At 40.5% G+C, this 23232-nt stretch overlaps 1 protein-coding gene across 1 annotated transcript; it reads left to right on the top strand.

Annotated features, from left to right (window-relative positions):
• The first annotated feature begins 1467 nt into the window (after positions 1-1467).
• Positions 1468-22056, top strand: LOC125399538 (set1/Ash2 histone methyltransferase complex subunit ASH2-like). The gene is made up of 7 exons (XM_087911863.1): positions 1468-1689; positions 2412-2475; positions 2595-2740; positions 6165-6313; positions 7691-7835; positions 8043-8091; positions 19531-22056. The coding sequence occupies exons 1-3, from the start codon at positions 1520-1522 to the stop codon at positions 2706-2708; spliced, it is 348 nt and encodes a 115-aa protein (XP_087767989.1). The 5' UTR covers positions 1468-1519; the 3' UTR covers positions 2709-2740; positions 6165-6313; positions 7691-7835; positions 8043-8091; positions 19531-22056.
• The last annotated feature ends 1176 nt before the right edge of the window (positions 22057-23232 follow it).

Genomic DNA, 23232 nt, shown 5'->3' on the forward strand with positions numbered 1-23232 from the left:
AGAAAGAAAGAAAGAAAGAAAGAAAGAAAGAAAGAAAGAAAGGGGCTGGAGAGATGGTTCACAGGTTAAGAGCACTGATTGCTCTTCCAGAGGTCCTGAGTTCAATTCCCAGCAACCACATGGTGGCTCATAACCATCTGTAATGAGGTCTGGTGCCCTCTTCTGACCTGCAGGAATACAAGCAAAACACTGTATACATAATAAATTTATCTTTAAAAAAAAGAAAGGAAGGAAGGAAGGAAGAAAAGAAATGTAAAAAAAAAAAAAAGAGGCTGACATAGTGGTACATACTTTTTATCCCAGTCCCTGAAAGACAGAAGGCAGAATCTCTGCAAATTCCAGGCTAGCCTGGTCTCCATGATGAGATCTAGACCAACCAGAGCTAAACAGTAAGACCTGTCTAAACAAATTAAAAAAGAAAGAAGAAAGGGATGGAAGAAGAAAGGAAGCAATACAAACAATACAAAAACAGGCTAAAGACACAGAACAGAGTTCTCAAAAGAAGAGCCATGAATGGATATGTTTAAGGAGGGCAACATCATTAGCCATGAAAGAGATGTAATTTAAAACTGTTGTGATTGAATCTGCTGTGAGAGTCCATCTCCAGTGCAAATGGCTATCCTCAAGAAAACAACAACACATTCTGAATAGGGCACGGGCAAGGAGAAACATTAATTCATGGCTGGTATGAGCGTGTGCGCGCGCACACACACACACAAGCACACGCACACGCGCGCGCGAACACACACACACACACACACACAGCAAGCGAGAGGAGAGAGACTCTGTTACAGTCTATATCCTAGAGGTTGGAGACCCTATGCTTCCTTCCACTTACTCCAGGGTTTCAACTACCAGCACATATCCCTCGTTCTCCACTTTTTAGTATCTGCTCTTCTATCTGTTTATACTCAGCTCTCGGGTACCGACTCTGCCCCGGGGCTTCGTTTTCCTCCAGGAAGAAGCCCCGCAGCTGCAGGCGCAAATGGTCCTCCTAGCCTCCTCCGGTCTCTTTCCCCGTCTCCTACCCGGGCTCTGGAATCTCCAGAAGCCACCAGGGAGCGTGCCCGGAGTGGCGAGCCACCAGGAGTGCAGCAGCTCACAGCAGTCCTGAGCTAGCAAGGTGCTGTTTTTTCCTGGAAGTTTCTTAAGTCTTATGAACGTTCGCTCTGCACACAACGTTCTCAAATCCCCATATACGCGGTGGTTTCCACTCTAAGCCACGAAATAAGCAGGGGTTTTTTGTTGTTGTTGTTGTTTGTTTGTTTGTTTTTGTTTTTAAGAAATAACGTAAAACCTAGAGGAAAGCAAATGACAGACCTAGTTCGCGGCTTCCCTCAAACCTGGCTCTCTGGGTCGCGCTTCACTTTTCTGGCCTTAAAGTGGGTGGGCTCCAAGTGCCTGATTCACAAGAAAGAGGTGGCCCCATCAAAAGGCCTTTACCACTTTAAGACTGCAGGGCCCGGCGGCAACAGCTGCGCTTCTCGGGAAAGCCTCCGAAGGGGTAGTGACGGCGGCCATGGGGCAGGTCCTGGTCCTGGAGTGGGCTCCGGTCCGGGTCCTGGAGCACCTGCAAGCGCCACCACGGTTGAGGAGGGACAGATGGAGCCGGTGGGTGGCCGACGCTGCTGGAGAGGGGCCGTCTGCTGCTCCGGGAGCGGAGCCCAGCTCTGGAGAGGCTGAGAGCGGGTAAGGCGTGTGCACCCCGCGAGAGCGCGAGAGGGAGGAGGAGGGAAGGCCCTCCCCGCCCCTCATGCCGGGCCCGCCCCTCGCGCCCAGCTCCGTCCCCCGTGCCTGTCCCGCCCCGCCCCTCGGTGCCGCCCCGCCCCGCCCCGCCCCGCCCCGCCCCGCCCCTTGTGCAAACCCGAGGCTCGCTCCGCAACGGTCCTGCTCTCCAGACCCTGGCCCTGAGCCCAAAGGCTTGGCCTGCGCGATGCCTTCTGCAACCCCGCAGGCTGCTAGGCTCTGAACTGCGTCTCAGACCTCGTTTCCTGCAGCACCCGTGTGAGCCAAGCCTGTTTCCCTCTCTCCCGCCCTTGCAATCCTCCTGCCTGCCTCTCCTAATCCTAGTTCCTGAAATAGCGAAGGAAGGGCATCTCCCCTTGGTACCGGTGTGGAAGGAGTCACAGTCCTTCTGAAAGCCCTGGGAAACACAGATCCCTGTGACTCTTACGCCTAGGACTGTCTCTAAGCCATGTACACGTCTGTAAGGACCCATTAGGCTTCACTGTGCTTGACTTGACTATATCCCTTATAATGTTCGGATTGTTTCCTTGGGCATCCAGTCCAGGACAGACTGAGACTGGGAAGTCCATCCGTATTTGCTTCCACGGTTTTTGTTTGTTGTTTGCTGGTTTCGGAATAGGTATTTTGAAGTTTGTTTATCTTGAAATCTCTTACTTTGCTTATAGGGATGCAAACTTGGTTGATGTAAGTGGTCTGGAGACAGAATCTTCTAATGGGAAAGATACTCTAGTAAGTATTATTTTACGGCTTTGAAAGACAAACTAGATTTTGTTTTAAGATTTTTAATCTAATTTTAAAAAATGTTGTCAGTCAACTCATTTGATTCTCTTCATGCCCCGTGCCTCCAGAAAGGTGCTGGCGATACTTCAGAAGCTATGGATACCCAGGTGGGCTCTGTGGATGAAGAGAATGGTCGACTACTGGGAGAGGTGGAGTTGCAGTGTGGAATATGTACGAAATGATTTACCGCTGATACCTTCGGAATAGACACATCGTGAGTACATTTCATGTTTTGGTTTTTTTTTTTAGATTTATTTATGTACACAGTGTCCTTCTACCTACATGCATGGCAGCAGGCCAGAAGAGGCCACCAGATCTCACTTTAGATGGTTGTGAGCCACCATGTGATTACTGGGGATTGAACTCAGGACCTCTGGAAGAGCACGGCTTCTCTTCCAGAGGATGGAGGTTTGATTCCCAGCATCCATGTGGCAGCTCACAGTGGTCAGGGAACTCCAGCTATAGGGGGTCCACTACCCTCTTCTGACTTTTTCTTGTCGGTGGTGGTGGTGGTGGTTTTTCAAGACAGGATTTCTCTGTGTTGCTTTGGAGCCTGTCCTGGAACTCACTCTGTAGACCAGGCTGGCCTGGAACTCACAGAGATCATCTGCCTCTGCCTCCTGAGTGCTGGGATTAAAGGCATGCACCACCACTGCCCGGCCCCTCATCTGACTTTTGCAAGGCCCTGCGTGCAAGTTATGCACAGACATAAAAGGCAAAACCAAACCAAAACAAAAACCCCTAATTGCAAAATAATTTGAAAGGTTGACATGGGAGACTTGGAGGGAGGGAAGAAAGGGAAATTATGTAATCATATTATAATCTCATGCAATTGAGAGGCATTTTTCAAAAGACCAAAGGAAAAAAAACTTTCTTTGACATATTCAACAGTTGCTTCAATTTGTAGATCGGTGGGATAGTATATTCTGCTCACCCTAACCCCTGTTCAGTGACCAGTATGCTGACTGAAGAGTTATTGTCATTTAGTGTATATTTTAGTATTGAGAGCAGTGCCCTATTAGGCATGTCCTTGCTTTTAAACTTAAAGTGATTGGGGAATAAGACTATATAACTAGAAGAGATTATATAATTAGATCTGAGACAAATTTTTAATGTATATTTAATTTTATTTTGGGTTTGATATTTACAATGGTAAAGCCTGTTGTCACAAAAATTTGAAGGTGTGGCATACAGTCCAGTAGTAGTGTGCTTGGCCACTGTGTGCAGAACCCTGGATGCATCACCATCATCAGAAAGACATTTTTTTAATTTCTCAAGAACACTGAGCTAATTTGTGCGTGTGTGTGTGTGTGTTTATGCCTAAAGCATACTTTGTTTCCTTCTAATTGCTTATAATCTACCCCTATATAAGTATTTTATACTTCTGTCAGGAAAAAAACAAACTTGTACCTAAACACGTATTTAGTCAAAGCTTCTATTCTGGAGAAATAAAATTATATTATGACTCAGATTGAGTCTCCTCCTCTATGGAATAGCTCAGTAGCTAGTAGGTGAGCATTTTTGACTCAGTATGAATAGCCATTAAGTTGATGGCTCTCTAACTGTGTGTAGCTCTGGCTGGCCTGGAACACCCTTTGTAGACCAAGTTGGTTTTAAGATTGCAGAAATCTGGGGCTGCAGAGATAGTTTGGTGGTTAAGAGCATTGTCTGCTCTTCCAGAAGACCCGGATTCAATTCCCAGCTCCCACGTGGCAGTTCACAACTGTCTGTAACTCCTGTTGCAGCAGATTGGACCTTCTTGATGATGAGGACATAATTTTATAAGAGGTATCAGACTTGCTCAGGGCCAGAGAAAACACTGCACAGTTCTAAGGGAAAGGGAAGAATAGCATCTGCTCCCATTTTTTCATGACAGAAAAGTTAGAAAAGATCATGAAACAAATGGTGGGTGAACCTTCTGACTATAACTGAAAATCCTTTTACATGACTGGGTAACTTGGAGATCTGATTTTCACTAATATTTTGTTTGTAGATGTTCTTAAGGTCAAAGAATAAGTATGCTGAGTATGGGGTTTCATTTCTTTTTTATAGTGGCTGACCAGAATGGCTGCATCTGTAAATATACTTTCCATTCTGGGATGTGTGATGGGATATCCATTCATACATATTCTTCATGGCACACTAACCATATCTTTGATTAAACTTGGTATAGTAATCAGGAAGAGGTAAACATTTTTATTTTCTGGAGTAACTTCTTGATTTAAATAAATTGGCCTTGTAGATGAAAGAAGTATACATTCTTTATTTTGAGGTTTCCATGTCATGTCTGTTCACTTCAGAAAGAGGAGAAGGTAGTTCCTGTCCTGACTCAAAAGAGTCAAAGAAGCCAAGCTGGGCAGTGGTGGCGCATGCCATTAATCCCAGCACTAGGGAGGCAGAGGCAAGCGGATCTCTGTGAGTTCGAGGTCACCCTGGTCTACAAGAGCTAGTTCCAGGACAGGCTCCAAAGCTACCGAGAAACCCTGTCTTGAAAAACGAAAAAAGGAAAAAATGGGAAGCCTTTTGTGGGGGCACTGGACCCTTAGCTTCACACTGCTAGGCATGCCCCCTGCCTCTAAGCTATTTCCTTATCTCTAAAGAAGGATTTTTAATGTTGTTTGGTGTCTGTATGACATTGGTTTCTTCTTTTTCCTTCTTTTTCTTCTATTATTATATGACATACAGACAAATGGAATAGACACACAACACTAGACTGTTGGGTCTCCAGCCTGAGGACTCACTCACTGCTCCATTCCTCCTTGACATTCTTCAAGACTCAGATTTTCACCCCCTCAGAAATGTCTCTGCTACCATGGGAACTCCTATCCTTGCTTTCTGTTCTCTTTTCTACTCTACAGTCCCCATATTTACCTTTTGATCTTACACCAGAAGCAAAGGCAAAGACCAGAACTCCCTACTTAGTAATATCTAGATGTCAGTATGTGTATTAAGAAAAAAAAAGGCATCGTGGCACACTTGTGTGATCCCAGAATTTGGGTGGTGAAGACTAAAATTCCATCTATAAAACTCACGTGAAAAATGAAGGGTGTGGTGGACACTTATGTAACAGCATTGTGGAGGAAACGAGTGTTCACTGGGATTTACTGGCTAGCTAGCCCAGCCTAATCAGTAAACTCTAGGTCAGTGAGAGGCTCTGTCTCAAAAACCAAGGTACTATCCTCTGATGTCTCCATATACCCACAGTCACACACACACACAGACAAATAACATACACAAGCACACGTATACACAAAATTGTCTTAAGCTACAAATGCATAGCTGTCCAAGTTTCGGTTTATGTCCTTTGAAAATAAGAACCTCCTGCGTCATCCGAATACTATTGCACCAGGTAATACAAGTTTCCTTAGTGCTTTTCACATTCTCTTGAGGCTTCTTTTGTTGTTGCTTCTCTCTCTAAACAGGACCCAACCGAGAATCAGTTGGTAGCTTATTGTTATGCCTAGGACTCTGATGTGGAAAAAACATGGGTCCCCATGGCCAGGGATAAACAGACATTTTAATCTCCCAACCCACTGATCAATGCTGTGACAAGGGGTGGGGCGAGGACTCTATTTCCTCTAGTCGCAAAGGTTTATGGGAATTGTCGTTTTTAGAGCTGTCTACCTTGCCATTTTTAGGATGAAGGTCCTATGTGACCATTATTCTGCGAACATATGGATTCGCTGTCTCCTGCCATTGTTTTCTCATCTGCTCTAAGAGAGGGAGTCTACTGGTATTTGCCCTACGTGAACTAGACAAGACTATGGATCTGGAGATTTCGGCACAAGTGAGTTTGTGTGTGTGGATGGTTGTGGACATTATGGGAATTCCCTAAGCGGGACCTCCCCACTAGCTCCAGCACCCAAGCCTCAACTCCAAGCTCTGACAAGTAGAGGACATGCCAGAGTGTTGGGCCCGAAAAGGTAAATCCGTCTGTAATGTTGGGGTTAAACAAGTGGATAGCACCAGAAACTCCTGCTGTTATTTGTAGAATTCAATAATCATCTGTAGGAGAGTGTGTCAAATTCCTGTGATAAATTTAAGCAATTCTCAAAGATACTTGCTCCATTGTTTAGTATTTCATCTCATCATTTTCAATCCTAACTGTAGTAAAACAAGTCATTAAGGAAAAATAAAAAATAAAACAAGAAATGTATTTATATGGATAAAGACCCCAGGACACAAACAAGTAGGTGAGGAAAGGATACCAGGACTGACAGTTTTGGTCCCTGTCTCTGACTCTTCGTAATCTACTACCCAGAAATGCAAGTACCTGTTTAAACCCTCAGTGAACTTGAGGTAGAGCAGTTCAACCCAGGTCTCCAGAGATGACTGTAGCATGCATGTGGACTTGCAAAGTCACTAAAGATAGGGATTGACCAGCTTTATAGTGCTGTACTGCCCAATAGAAAGAGAATGCAAAACATGTAGGTTTGCACTCCCTGGTCAGGAAAAAGAAGTGAAGGCAATTTTACTGATATAGTTAAGTCACTGGCTTGGCTGAGGGTATTGACTAAACTTCAAATGTTCAGCTATTACTTGTAGCTAATGGCCATAGTACTATATAGCACATGTCTAGTGAATTTGAAAATCTGAGTTGAACATCAAATAAAGGGAGTCTAATTTTCAAGACCATGTCATAGCCCCTCTGGATCAAAGCAGTTTATATAAAAAATTAGAGAGAGGGAGCTCCAGAGACTTCTACCACTTAGAACAGCCCTTCTGACAGAGAACCCTGCAAGATCTTCAGAGTACAGGCAGAACATTCTAGAAAGAAAAACAAAATCCCCAATTTGTCCTGCCAGCATGAATATAACTAAGTAATGCAACCTGACCCAGAAGCCGTTGCAGGCTTTTATGGCCATGGATATCTTAGACCAACTTGTTCAAGGATAGAAAAGGGTGATAACAAAAAGTCCCTAGTGGGGAAAGGTTTGTATGCAGAGAAGACAGTCGTCTGGTGAATCCTAAAATAGGAAATACCATATTTCCTTCATCCTCCCTCAATCTTTCCAGATGTTAAGCTCTCACACAATCCCAACTCCATCACAATGTGACAGTTCTGGTGCTTCCTTGTTAGGAGCCAGGGTTATCCAAGGCTATTTCAAAAGTCCCCATAAAAGGACAAAGATAATAATAGTTCTACGTCCTTGATCAATGACAGACTTTGCAAAGACTGGGCTGAGACTGTGGCTGGAGCCTCTAAGGAGTTGAAGATTTTGTTCCTGGAAACCTGGCTTTTTCCCCCGCAAAAGTCTACAGTTATCAGTTCCATAACTACTGTGTGCTCCGTCTGTGATGCACTCCAGGTATCTTGTGTTCATTTTGTAAAACATTGCTTGATTCTTTTCCAGCTGACTTCCTCCCATGTGTGATAGCTATCTGCTGACTCTGTCCCATTTCCCCCTGTATAAAAGATGCTGTACTTGTTAATAAATTTGCTTGGCAGAATCCATCAACTTATATAAGACCTCCTGTTCCCAACTTTCCAATATTCTTTATTTTCTCATTTTCAGACCACCTCTTACTAGGACCTTGTCACTGAAGAATCACATGCTGGTTCAGGTAACATCCTCTTTCCTGATTGTAATGTAGCAGAATGATATTATCAAAGGGAAAATTTTCTATGTCAGAAGCTCAAAAGTACTGTGTCTGAAATGCATGACTTTGCAGTTCTCCAGGAAAGAACCAGAAACCAAGCACAGTGCTATTTACATAGCACAAGAGTTAAGTACATTGATTTATCAAAAGGCAGGCGTTTTTTGTTTGTTTAATTTTTAACATAAGAGCACCTGGGAAGTAGAGGAAAAATGGATAAGAAATTTTAAGCCAAGTCTATATATTCCTAGTTAACATAAGCTAAGCCAAGTCAAGATATCAAGTATATTTGAGACTAGACTGCATGATACCCTTCTCTTAAAGAAAAGGGTAATTTTTAAAATAAGAAACAACCAAGTTAGAATGTGTCTTAATTAGGGTTCCTACGGCTATGAAGAGACACCATGACCATAGCAACTCTTATATGGAAATACTTAACTGGGTCTGGCTTACAGTTCAGAGGTTTAGTCCGGGTTCATCATGGTAGAAAGCAGGGCAACATGTCGGCAGACATGATGCTGAAGAAGTACCTGAGAGTTCTATATCCAGGTCAGCAGGAAGAGAGACACTGGACGTGGCTTGAGCATTTTACATCTCAAAGCCCACCCCCAGTGACACACTTCCTCCAATAAAGTCATGCCTATTCCAACAAGGTCACACTTCCTCATACTGCTACTCCTTGTGAGCCTATTGGGGTCATTTTCATTCCAACCACCACAGAATGGAAGTTTAAATTTGTATTTCTGTCATAACATGAGAGCTTTGTGTAAATTCTAACTCAAAGTATAAAGCTTCCAGTTGAAGAGTGCTTGTGACAAGATTTATCTTAATGAGGATAGAGAATTTCACCTCCTTTGTGGCTATGCTTATTTTAACTAGTTCTCTGTTGTTTTTAGTTTCTGTGAGGCTGGAAGGAACTTAAGTTGTTAACAAATCAACAAAAATCAGTTTTATCTTACTTGATGAGAAAAAAAGCCCATATGTGAGAGCTGTGCATTCAGTTGCTACTGCTACATATGGGCCCTCTCGTTCCTTTTCAAGATCATTGGGGCTGTCAGCTGAAATGAGATATTCATAAGAAAAGTGAATATAGGGGCTCTGAGGCAGACCAGGTCTCTCATTTATCTTTTCTCCTCCTAGAGAAACTACACATTTCATACAAGGGAGTATCTCAGGTTGAGTTTGGTTTTCAATAATCAGTTTATATTATAATAGCTTTTAAAAATATTTGTCTAAATATTAACATAGAAAAGTAGAAAATAAATGGATGAGACACTTTTCCATGAACATACAAAAGTCATGTATGTTCATGAGTCAAAAGTAGTATGTGGGAAGTTGCAGGTTCTTAAATATTACTGAACTTCATATTTATATCTGACAGGTTTTTCAATGATCATCACAGAGTGTTAGATAATAAATAGTAAGAATTTACATACATGAGAAATATGAAAATAAATATATTTGTTTTTAAAGTAGTTGATTTATGTAACAGTTTGTTGAAGTAGTAAAATGTTGCTGTGTTCTTCAGCTGAAAGTTGTAATACTGAATTCAAGTTTTCAATGTGAGAACTCTGACTAGTTGACTTAGATGCCCTTCTCTTTCTTCCATAAAGGAGGTAGAACCCAGTTCTCCATGAGTACAAGACAAAATGCTCTATCACTAAGCCACACTCCTAGCCTTGATGTAGGAAGTCGGTCTGTATATGTGTTGTTTTTATTGGTTAATGAATTAAGAAGCTGCTTTGGACTGTGATAGGGCGGAATAGAGCTAGGTGGGAAACCTGGTTGCATCCAACTTCAAATCTCTGTGATACTTCAGTTTGTCTTTCAGTTTTTCTGTGGTCTCCCTGGACCTGATTATTTGAAAATCTGGTGGATATTACCTTAGTAAACTTTTCTATAACTCCTGTCTCTACTTTTCTTACTCTTCCCTGGAAAGTTCCACATGGCTCCACTTGGCATTTTCTTCCTGGAAAGCATTTTCCTGATGTGTCTTCTCTAATCAATTCATCCTGGATTTGTTTATCTTCTCTCTAATATCTGAGTCACTTTGCCTTCTCTCATTTCCAAAACAGGTTTTCTGGAATTCAGTTTTCATACTTCACCATTCTCCCATTTTAAAAAATGTTGAGTTCTGTGATTTTTCAGATATCTATAACTATTACCAGAATCAATTTAAGAACTGACTTTGAATTTGACTTAAAATCTCTTTATCACCTTAAAGAGATCATTTAAACACTTTAATTCTTACTCTATTCCTTCCAATTCCAAGTAAGCTTTGATCTGTTTTCTGTCTATAGATTTTTGGACCATATGTTATTGGGTCATAATGTAGTTTGGACCAGTTTTGTCCATGGTAAATGAGAGCTCTCAATTTTTCTTCATCAGGGAAAGTTTTAATTTCTCATTTTTTCTAGATATAGATAATTCATGCTTAACTATTTCTTTCACTTTTAGATTAATTACTGGTAGTTAAATGCAGGGACTTTTGCAAATTACATATGACTTTACCACTGAGTTTACCTCCAGATCTACCTGTATCCCCAGAGTAGGTCATCCTGTTACCATATTTCTTATGTGGTTATTTATTCAAAGACATCTCTTAATATAATGGGATATTTTTTATCTCTTGTAACCTATTTGTCAAGATTACCTATTTGTCTTGTATCCAGGCTTTGCTTCTTAGTTTCTTAGTTACAAGTTTGTCCTATCTTAAATCAATAGAGACATTTTTGTGTAAAATTCAGGAACTACTCTGCCAATATTTCCTTCTGTACTTTTTTCAGACGTTCCTATCTCTCCTCTTGTCCTAATAAGTGGTTACTGCTATGAAAAGACACCATGACCAAAGCAACTTTTAGAAAAGAAAAAATTTAATTGAGGGCTTGCTACAGTTTCAGTGGTTCAGTCCATTGTCATTATGGTGGTAAGCATGGTGGCACACAGGCAGAAATGGTGCTAGAGAAGTAGCTGAGAGCTGCATTGTGGTTTAAGAAGGAGTGACACCAAGGCTAGCATGGGCTTTTGAAACCAAACCTCAAACCCTACCCCAGTGATACACTTCTCCCAATAAAGCTGCTCCTCCTAATCCCTCTCTGGAAAACATTCAAATATGGGGGCCTTCTTATTTAAACCACCACACCCCTCTTTGGTGTTCTCATTATGCATATGTTACCAATTTAATATGCTGTACCACAGCTCATTTTTTCCTTCATGCGTTTTACATTGTGTGGACTTATTTTCTAGTTAGTTCATTTTTTCTCACCTGCTTGCATTTATTGCTGAATATTTTAAAAATTCTTTTAACTTTTATTGATTCTTCGTGGATGTCATATCATGCATTCTGATCCCACTCGTCTCCCTGTCCCCTTGCATCTGCCCTGTAGTATGAGGTCCTGCTTGCTGGGATGTCTGTCCTGCCAGGTCCCCCAGCTATTTAGTCACAGAGAAAATCACAGAGAGTCTACATTAGGTTATAAACTGATTGGCACATTAGCTCAGGCTTCTTATTAGCTCTTATTGCTTATATTAACCCATCATCCTTAACTATGTTAGCCACATGGCTCGGTACCTTTCTTAGCCGGGCTGGTCACATCCTCACATTTAGGAAAAAAAATATGTTGCAGTGTAGTCTTGGCCAAGAGCACATTTTCTTAATCTGTAATCATTTCAGCCCAAAAGTTTGTTCAACATGGATAACAACATGAAATCAGTTTTAAATCTCTAACATAAAATATCTCTTAATCCTGGACATGCTGTGCTGCTTTCTGAAAGTTTAATCTGAGACTTAGAGCAAGGACAATAAATAAGTTGACTGAGAAAAAGTGTTTCAGGTTCCTATTCCCTTTTAATATTTTTATTTCCTACCTCTATCCCTTTTTAAAATAATGCTTGAAGGGATAATATGAGGGAGAATGATGGTATGCCTTCAGACATAATTGAAGAACACTTTTTTGTATCTTTGTCCCTAAGGTAAACAACTTAGGGAGTTTTAGAAGTTTCATTTCATGCTTGGATAATTCCATTACTTTCAGGCTGTAATGAGGCAGAGCATCATGGTAGGGAGCATGTGGTGGAAAAGAGTTGGTTATCTCACAACAGTTGAACTGTGGGTGGAGTAGTGAGAAGGACAAGGAATAGCCCTCAAAGGCACATCTACTCCTCCAGTTATCAGGTCCTACCAGCTGCGAGTACTGAGAGTAGTGCTCTCAGGATCCAGTCACTTCTTCATAGTCCTTCTAACTGCAAACCGAGTTTTTGGCAGATAAGCCTTTTCACAGGAACGCTTTATATTCAAACTGTAATTGTCAGGTAGAGAAGCCAGAAATAAGGGTCTAACAATGGATAATCACGCCATTATATTGAGAAAACTGACATGGCTGGACATTCTTGGATCATTACACCTACCAGGAGAAAGCCAGCAAAATAAAGGAATAAATAGCTCTGTCTCCTTAATACCTTGATGGAACTTGGGCTAATTCCATTGCTCTCAGAGAAGGTAGAACAAACTAGTGTTTTTTCTACATGTTTGATTTCTGAAGTTTTAATGGTGTACTGTGGTGTTCTTCAGGATGAAATCCTGCAGTTAGATTCCATAGAAACAATAATTTTTCTTGGAGACAGTGAGATGTTCCCACTAACCACCTTCCAATTCCACAGATGGTCCTATCTGCTTCACAGATGACATGCTAAAGTGCCTCCCCATATACAGGCTGCTCCTTATGTAGCAAGTTCAGGCTGTTATACACAGTCTCCTCAGAACACTGGTATGGGGTAGCACTTTTTCTTGGAATGCAGGAAGGAATGCGATGGGCAGATGGGTAAACGCTGGAGGCAGCAACCTTGTGTTGGAGTTGAGAAGAAACAGGGCTTCCCAGAAAGAATGAGTGGACTAGGCTTGGCATCTAAGGCACTAAGCAAGTGACCTTGTCACTAGGAGAGGGTATAGGGAGGTTTATATGAGAACTGCCCAGTTGTCTTAGTTAGGGTTTCTAGTGCTGTGAAGAGACATCATGATCATGGCAACTCTTATAAAGGAATACATTTAATTGGGTCTGTGTACAAATTAGTTTGTTACATTTATAATAGGAAGCATGTAGGCAGATATGGTACCAGAAAAGGAGCTGAGAGTTTTACATCTTGATCCTCAGCCAACAAGGCTATGTACTGGGTGTAACTTGAGCATATATGAGATCTCAAAGCCCACCACCCCAGTGAGACATCTTGTGACCAGGGCAGATCGCAGGGAGGTTTGTGTGAGAACTAGCCAGTTGTCTTAGTTAGGGTTTCTAGTGCTGTGAAGAGACATCATGATCATGGCAACTCTTATAAAGAAAAACATTTAATTGAATCTGTGTACAAATTAGTTTGTTATGTTCATAACAGGAAGCATAAGAGCATGTAGCAGACACGGTACCAGAGGAGCTGAGAGTTCTATATCTTGATCCTCAGCCAACAATGCTATGTACTGGGTGTAGCTTGAGCATAAATGAGATCTCAAAGCCCACCACCACAGTGATACATTTTCCGACTAATAGTGCCACTTCGTATAGGTCAAACATTCAAATCCATGCATCTACGGGGCCATACATATTCTTAGATATGCCTGCCTCTTCCTGTGCCCTAGTCACTGGCACTTCTATTTCCAGTTTTACCCCAACCAAGAAAGACTTCTTCCATGAAACTTCCTGGCAGTTAAATTTAATAAATTAACAGTTGTCTTTGGTTGAATGACCAAATGAGAATACACAGAATACATGCCTTCCATGACTCTTACCTTCTAACTTCTCATGGATGTTCCAAGCCCTCACAGTTAATTCCTACTCAAAAATTTTGAAATTTGCTGCTCTGCTGATGTGGAGATAGAAGAGTTGGCTCCTCTTCTTGCAAGACTCTTCCTAAATCAGATTCTGAAAATCTGCCGGAGTTTTAAAAGTCTTTGCAGCTAGAATGGAAACTTCATAGATAACTGGATGGTCTTAAATTGTTCCAGTATTTAATGTTTAACCCAGTTTTTAATGAATAAGTGATTGAATAACTGTAGAATTATCCTTTGAAGAAATGTGCAGATTAATGAGAAAGGTACAGGAGAGAAGAGGACAGAAATTAAAGTTCTCAAACAAGAAGCAACTTGGTTGGGCTGAAGACTAAAGAGCAAAATACAAGGAAGAAAGAGGCAAGAGTGGTGACTGAGTATTGGATTTTTGCTTCATTTTCTTTTTGTTTGTTTGTAGTACTGGGGACTGAACCTAGAGCTTGTGTGTACTAGGTAAGCATTCTACCACTGAGCTCCAATCCAGTATTGGATTTTGAAAGGCCTGAAATTCTCAAATTACAGTTCTGTCTTTTGACAAATGAGAGCCTTGAAATACAACTTCAAGGGGGAGAAACATGCAATCTTAATTTGTGTTTAGGGGAATTCATATTTTATCTAACCTATACAGAAACATACTAATGAGGGATAATTCTAATATCGGTGGTATTAGCACTGGCTACACTGAGGAGTAAGAATTGAGACTGATGAGAAAAACTATATGAAGAAAATATATTTTGTCACAAGATGATCAAATTTAATTTAGCTACAAGTTATTCTTATAGTGATAAACAAACATTTTAGAAAAATATCATTATTACATTTCAGTAGTTATAAACTATGAATTAAAATTCCTTCAGATCATGAGGAAATAAATTGTGGCAAATGCATACAATGGAATATTATTCAGGGATAGTATACTCTCTTTGAAATGATACAGAGGACTCTTAAATACCTATCGCTAAGTGAAAGAAATAAATATGGAAAGGTTGTTGGAATCATACAGTAGATATATTGATATGTTTCTGGAAAGATTGTAAACTCCTCTTAGGCAGTGTGTGATCTCAGCCCTTTGTGTATATATAAGTATTTAATAAATACTCAGAGCCTGGGGAGATGGTTCATTCAATCAAATGCTTGCCTTGAAAATATGAAGGCCTGAGTTTGTCCCTAGAACACATTCAAAAAGTTCTAGGCGTGGTGGTATATACTTGTAATTTCAGTTCTGGAGAGGCAAAGATAAGAGAATCCTTGGTTCTCATTGGTTATCCAGTCTAACTGGTTGGAAAGCTCAAAGGAGGTGGATGGATTTCTGAGAACAGTACCCTACATTGTCATTCTGACATCTAGATGCATGCACCACACAAACATATGCATCCACATATATGCACAAATACATAAAACATAAAGTCATTATAACTATGTTTACAATAAATAGACATGAATAAATATTTTATAGTTTACCCTGTCTGAATTTTACCTGCACTATATTTTTGGTATGCAAGAATCTTGATATAGCATAGGAAAATAATGAAATTGAAATGATGTGATGAAATTCCCAAATTATTAAACAAAATGCCTTTATTTTATGAGTCTCGTGCAAATATTATTATTGTTTCAGAAAGTCTTAATTGCACATATGTTCTGGCTGCCTCAGGAAAAAGATATTCCTCTAAAATTTATTTAAATTGTTATATTTTAATGTTATTAAAGAAAAAAGCATTGTGTTAGGGACAGGGTGATGGTATATGTATTGTGACTTAATGTGTAGATTGTTGACCTTTGGGCTCAGGACTACAGCTTATGTTGCTTCTCTATTGTTATGATAAAACACCACACCAATAAAAACTTACAGAAGAGAGTTGGAAGAGTGAAGGCCATGGTGGCAGAAGCAGAAAGCTGAAGGTTCACATCTTGAACTGCAATCACTAAACAGAGAGCAAGAACTGGGAATGGTACATGGCTTGGAAACCTCAAATCTTATCCCCAGTGACACACTTCCTCTAGCAAGGCCATATGTCTGAGTCTGTGGCAGACACTCCCTCTCAAACCAGCACACAGTCTCTATCCAGTGTAATTACTGCTCAAGCTGATTTTTGACTGAGTATATCAGTAAGCCCCCCTACTCCTACTGCTTTTTAGAGTCCTAAGTAAGAACTCAGAAAACACACTTATATAGACACTACACAGCTAGAGAGGTGTAGACATCATACATGGTACTTACAAGTAATTTTAGAAAAAAAAATGGCAGACAAGTTCTTTTGATTTTAAACCCCATAGGAAATGTGTGCAGTGATAATGGTTATACGTTCAGTGCAAGCAAGTTTCTGGGATAACATGTCTTCCAAGCCCTATTCATTTACTGATGTATTAATGAGAACAGTACCATGGGCTGGAAATGGTTTTCCTTTCTGTGAGCAGTGTGCCTGTGAGTTTAAAAATTTGCAAGCCTTCACTAAGTTGTCTACTGCTGTGGGATAATGCTCTTGTACACTATAAAGATTTTCATTCCCTATTGGTTTAATAAAATGCTGATTGGCCAGTAGCCAGGCAGGAAGTATAGGTGAGATGACCAGACCAGGAGAATTCAGGGAAGAGGAAAGACTCAGTCACAGTCATCCTCCAGATACAAAGGAAGTAAGATGAAAATACTGTACTGAGAAAAGATACCAAACTATGTGGCTAAACATAAATAAGAATTATGGGTTAAGTTGTAAGAACTAGTTAATAATAAGGCTGAGCTAATAGGCTAAACAGTTTGTAATTAAATAAGCCTCTGTGTGTTTCTTTGGGACTGAATGGCTGCGGGACCAGGTGGGACAGAAACTTCCATTTATAGTCTACCAATGTTTAGCTTAATCTTGACAAATATAGCTGATGATTACAACATATCCACGCTCAAAGGGTATGTCAAAAGTACCATCTAGGGCATTAAATTATGATATTAATGTACACAGTGCTCTCTAAATCAACTTTTCTATACCTGGTATTATGAGAGAAAGGGGCAAACTTTTGAATTAGGAATTGCTCACCTGCTAAACTTGTTCTGTGCACAGCTTCCTTCATTGTGACAAGTACCTGTGTCTATAGATGTTGCCTTCAATACCAGCTGTTGGTTATTAACTAAACAGACCACATTTGAATGACCCTAAATCTTAACACATCTGCTGTAATGGGCTGGAAAACAAGTGTGTCAGATTATAGATCCATGTTGTGGAGTGAATATTAAATATACCCTATTGACTCAGCGTTTGAACATTTGGTCTCTGGCCAGTAGTACTGTTTGGTAAGGGTATATATTCTTTAAGAATTAGAGCCTTGCTGGAGGAAGTAAATCACAGGGAGCAGGCTTTTAGGAGCCATGCTAATCTGGGGGGGGCCTGTGCTGTCACCTGGGCCATGGTGACATCCTGACATCTGAGCCCGAGCTAGTGTCAAGGGCTGTATGTCCTGGGTCCAGGTTCCTGCTGTGGCTGGGGTCTGTGATCATGTCCATGGTCCATTTTACCATGGTGGGGAGGTGTCATAGAAACCTTGTATGTTGAAATCTGAGAGTCATGCTGAGATGGCCCTAACCCTCATTGGCCCTGGGAAAGCTGGCACTGTCCCTTGCTCCACACTGCAACAGGAGAGATGGCCCCACCACCTTCATGGGAGAGCCAGCCCCCAGAACTCTGGAGAGGTGGACCCACCTGGTCGTGCCCCTCACATGAAGGGGCTAGTCCCAGTGGCCTGGAGTGAACAGCTCAGCTACCACCTAGACCCACAACACTTGGGTTGGCTCAACCTAATGGCCACCCCATCTATGGACTGCTGGAGTACATGGAGGGTCTGGTCCTGCAGAACGGATAATCACAGGATCTCCATGACTCAGGGCAACAGCACAATATCTGAGTGTAGTTTTGGTGAGGATCCAGTGATCATGGTGTGCTAGAAGGTTTGAACCAGACCAATGACTCATTGCATTGAATATTTTGCAGGTGGGGCTGATTGGACCAAAGGGTTATACTGAAGCTCCCAACTCCACTAGAATGAATGAGGAGGTGCTAGAAAGACAGAAGAAGAGCAAGATTTTTGTTGTTGTTGTTGTTTGTTTGTTTATAATTAATATTGGTTATAAGCTAGCTGATCTTCATACAACAGATTGGCACCTGAACGTGGTTGACTGACTCCACGTAAAACCTGAGAGAACTTCAAAAATGATACAGAGTTTAACAAAGCTTCTTTTGTTTGCCTGTGGCTTGCCACCGCTGTTTTAAGAGAGATTTTCCTGATTCAGCTGTCGCGGAAAAAAAAAAGCCACGCCATTTTAAAATGAGGTTTCCGTGCAAATTCTGGCTATAGAGCATTTGTGGTCCCGGATGTTTGTGTGCCTACTTGGGGTCGGAAACAAAGTACTCTGAGATCTGCCTGGGCAGGCAAAAGAATCAGGTCTACTAGGCGTGAACAATCGGGAGAGCATGGCGGATTTCTGCCGCCACACAGTGCTCTGTCTGGCAGATTTGACTGTAGCTCAGATAAAAACAGTTTATGTGTTGCATGCTCAGTCTCCGAGTTAAAGTACTGAGTGTGGCTCCTACCTGGTGGCCCCAGAATGAGCAAAAATGGCATGTCCACCATTTTGAAATTGGAGAGAGGTGGAGCCGACATCCTGAGCAGCTGCAACCTAGCTGCTTAGCATTTTAAAAGCTCTTCAAGACAGTGGAGAATTACAGACAATGCAGTAGGACAGATTCAGACATAAAAGACCTCTAACTGGGTCACAGTACATAGACTTGGGAGAGAAAATAAAGAGTATATAGTCATAAAATAAGGTTGATACTTTAAAAAATGGGTAAAGTCTTTAAAGAGAGAGTACAGATAATCATTAAAAAAAAATAGCCATGTAAAAATGGAAAATTCACAGAGCGTCTGGATTATATGTATTATTGTATTTTCTTTAAATTTTTTGACTGTAAGGGCGCTAAGTACAGAGAGACTTTTGATTGTATGGGCTGCCAAGCTAAACGAGCTTGTATATTATTATAAAGGTATAATGACTTCAGACTTTGGGTCTAAGGATGTGATCACAGAGGATGAGACCCTGTGGATTCCTTCTAGACCAATATATTATGATAGACCATGCCCTCCTGAAAGGTCATCGTGAACACCTTAAGAAAATTCCTTCACTCAACTGGTGACTGAGATGAACCTAGTACATAGGATACACCATGAAAGACCTGATTAAGAGTGCCCCCATTCAGCAGGAAGCAGTTTGGAGAGAAATAACTGCGCCCATATTCCCAAATAATGTTTGTAAATGTTTTGACATTTAAAGGGGGATATGATGTAAATATGAATAATTTTCATTGGTATAAATCTTGATGTATTGAGGTCAATTTTGTTATATGTATATGTATTTCTGATCTTGATTAAGGTATTGTGATTGTGTAGTTCATTTAAAAATGTATAATTTGGTTGTTAATGGATAACCATCGATAATAGTCAAGCTTGTTAGTTAGATTTTCTAGATGTGCATAGATATATTTCAGATAGGCATTCTTCACATCTTTCAAAGACTATAGAATATGACATTTAATGTTTTACTAACTTAGGGTTTTTCATGACAATGAGACACATCTGCTCCTGGCAGCACCAGCTACTTCAAGAGGAAGATGGGCATTGAAGAGGCTCCCTATGGGGTTTGTTAGCCATTTAGGCAAGAAACTGCTCTTGCCTGGACTGTTGCATAAACTGGACTCGAAGATCCCACAGAGAGAGGACGGCTGAACTTGCCTGAAGGTGAGATGATCCTTTGGGGTTCCTGCTTCATAAAAGAGTCTGTGAGACATTCTACAGGATACAGAAGAAAGTGACTGAACTGTCTTTAAAATTTCCTACTTAATGAAAAATGTCTGCTGGATACTATGAACATGTAGGCTGAAGATGGATGCCCCAATGATGCAGAAGAACTTTGGGTGACTGTACAGGAAGTAAGATGTCTCTGTCACATCTAGAGTTTTGGAAGTTGCTTACTTCTTGTTTACATAGGCAATAATACAACCTTCTGGAGTCTTTGATGGAATTGAAGAATAGATAGATAGTTATACTGTTTTCCTTTGTTATGATAAAATATAAAATAGATATAAATATTGTAACTGTAATTCTTGCTTAATAACTGTTGTGTTATATGTAATTTTAGTATAGTAAAGTTAAAGCCTTCCTTTTTGTTCAAACAGAAAAGGGGGAAATGATGTAGGTGGTTCTTCTGTCTGTGTGTTGCTTTCATGGGTTGAAGAAAGAAACTGCCTTGGCCTTTTGATAGGGCAGATTTAGGTAGGCAAAGTAGACAGAACTGAATGCTAGGAAGAAGGAGGCGGAGAGAGTCGCCATGAAGCTGCCAGGTCAGACATGCTGAATCTTTTCCAGTAAGCCATGACCTCATGGTGACATACATATTATTAGAAATGGGTTGAATCGAGATGTGAGAGTTAGATAATAAAAGACTAAAGCTTATTGTCCAAGCATTAATTTAATTAATACAATTTCTGTGTGGTTATTTTGGGGGTTAAACTAGCCAGGGAGCTGGATAGCTAGGACAAAAAGCAGGCTGACTCCTCATACAACAACTTTAATTCGAAATAATATCAATCATTTAAACCTGATAAAATAGTTACCCTAAGACAATATTGTCCTGTAGGAAAGTTTTCTTTTAATTTTCACTTAACTGATTTAATTTGGTTCTGATCACTATGCTTACTTGCATAGCTTGCACTGTTAAAACATGTATATAATCTGATTAGGGCTAGAGGGCAACCATACTGCTACTATGACATTTAGTTTTCAATGTCTTCACAGGGAAATAACATAGAAAAATAATTTAATTTTAAACTATACGGAGCTAGGGAGAGTGCTTAGGACATTTTTAAAAAAGTCAAACATAGCTATGGATGCCTATAACCCCATCATTGTGGGGCAGATTCCAAGAGCTTGCTGAACAACCAGCCTAGCCAACATGGTGAGCTTCTGATTCAGTGAGAGACCCTGTCTCAAGGCAATGATGTAGAAAGTGACATAGGAAAACACCCCATGATATTCAGCTTGGTGTCATGCTTGTTGTGTGAGATATACTCACAGGCATGTAATACACAACTACACACACGCAATAGAAAAATGAAATTTTTGTCAAAACTAATTAAAAATCCCTTTACATCAACTCTGTAACTCTTGGAGAAAGTACCATGATGGTGTGATCCTGGTGGATCATCTAGTGACACATACTTAACAGCTGTCATTAAAATAGAATTTATCAAGGCAAGGATAACAGTTCATTCCTGTGAGAAACATAAAGTCATACCAAAGCATGTACTTTGGAAAGTGATGGCCAGATAAGTCAGACATTGTATTAATTGCTATTATATAAATCTAATTAAATGTACACTTCCTTCAGTTCAGAATAATCTTAGCAGAAATTATATTTATACATGTAAATACTTTTGTCTTTAAGTGTTTTAAGCAATGCCTCTTTTTTTCAGCTCTGAAATAACAAGCATAATATATATTGTCCTAATGAACTTCAACTTTCACCTTGACACAGCCTAGAGCAATGGTTCTCAACCTTCCTAGTGCTATGGTCCTTTAATACAGTTTTTCATTTTGTAGCGATCCCTAACCATAAAATTTTTTTTGTTGCTATATTATGACTGTAATTTTGCTACTGTTTTGAATATAATACAAATATCTCTGTTTTCCAATAGTCTTAGGCAACCACTATGAAAGGATCACTCGATGCCTCACAAAGGGGTCGCATCCCACAGGTTGAGAACCTTTGGCCTAGAGTCACTATATAAGGGAGTCTCCCTTAAGGATTACCCAGGTCAGATAGAACTGTGGTATATGGGTAGGGCATTGTCTTTGTCATTGATGTAGCAGAGCACAGTCCACTGTGAGTGGCACCATCTTTAGACAAGAGGACCATGAGTTGTATAAGCAAGCCTGCTGAGCACAACGCTGATAAAGCCAGCAAGAAGCATTCTCCCATGGTTTCTGCTTCAAATTCCTGCTTGAGGTCTTACCACAGTTTCCTTTAATGACACAGGATAACTGAAATTGTAAGACAAATAAACCCTTTCATTCCTTAAGTTGTTTTTACTTCTTTTGCTGCAAGTCTTTCAAAAAAAGAAAACCATCTAAGTTCAAAACCTCCCCCCAATGAGAGACAAAAATGTGGCATTAATGTAATTTGGGCAAATGGTAACAAACAGACAAAATACATTCACTGGAAGTTGACAATAGTTTACTGTGTTTAAAAATGTAAACTAACTAAACTAGTTAATCTCTAAACTGTTGATCAGAGTTCTGTAAGGAGTGGAGAAAGTCCCTCCAGTGAGTTAAGTCCTGAGTGAATGGTGTGGGAGATTGTTCTGTATATGTGTTGTTTTTATTGGTTAATGAATAAAGAAGTTGTTTCAGTCAGTGGCTTAGCAGAATAGAGCTAGGCAGAGAAAACTAAACTGAATTCTGGGAGAAAGAAGGTGGAATCAAGGAGAAGCCATGTAGCCCTGCCAGAGACAGATACCAGACAGAACCTTGCTGGTAAGCCACATCCACGTGGCGATACACAGATTAATGGAAATGGGTTAAATTGCAATGTAAGAGCTAGTCAATAAGAAGCTAGAGCTAATAGGCCAAGCAGTGATTTAATTAATGCAGTTTTGTGTGGTTATTTCGGGGCTGAGCAGCTGGGAGCAAGTAGCCTCCTACAACAAGTGAATATGTGTTGTTGACATGCACCCAGCCATGTTGAGAACTCAGTGGCCCTAGGACCCATGAGAAATTGCCAAAACGATTACCTATATTGGCCAGGCTGTAGAAGAATTTTCCTCAGCAGTCTAAGTATTAGTATTTATGAACCACTGATTATTGTGTTCAAAACTAGCAACTACAGCTTCCTTTTCCTGAAGTTTACAGCCTGAGCTACACCTATTGTACAGAGACCTCCGACTAAGACTAGGTAGCCCCTTTTTTGTGCTGTACAATATGAACACACTGAGGTTCCTAGTTGAGGTGATAGCAGATTCCACCTAATCCCAGCTTTATTATATCTTTGTCTGTTGGTCCTACCTTCATTCCCTCAGCACCCCTCCCCAGGTAAAAACAAAGTTCAAACTAATGAAATCTTGTGAAAGAAAATATTTGCACAGGTCTTAATGTAGATTTTCTTCAGAGATAAAAGAATATTACTAAGATAAAAATAATGTGTTTCTTCAATAAGTGAATCCCATTTGGAATGATGCTGACAATGTGGCCGTGATACT

The sequence above is a fragment of the Myodes glareolus genome, chromosome 12, assembly GCF_982192425.1.
Source record: "Myodes glareolus chromosome 12, mMyoGla1.1, whole genome shotgun sequence".
Classification (NCBI taxonomy): domain Eukaryota; kingdom Metazoa; phylum Chordata; class Mammalia; order Rodentia; family Cricetidae; genus Myodes; species Myodes glareolus.

What these genes read in the sequence shown, in the direction of transcription:
- LOC125399538 (XM_087911863.1), top strand. Translation starts at nt 1,520, where the DNA reads ATGGGGCAGGTCCTGGTCCTGGAGTGGGCTCCGGTCCGGGTCCTGGAG. An exon ending in TCTGGAGAGGCTGAGAGCGG is followed by an intron (nt 1,690 to 2,411) that starts GTAAGGCGTGTG and finishes CTTTGCTTATAG; the next exon opens with GGATGCAAACTTGGTTGATG. An exon ending in CTAATGGGAAAGATACTCTA is followed by an intron (nt 2,476 to 2,594) that starts GTAAGTATTATT and finishes CCGTGCCTCCAG; the next exon opens with AAAGGTGCTGGCGATACTTC.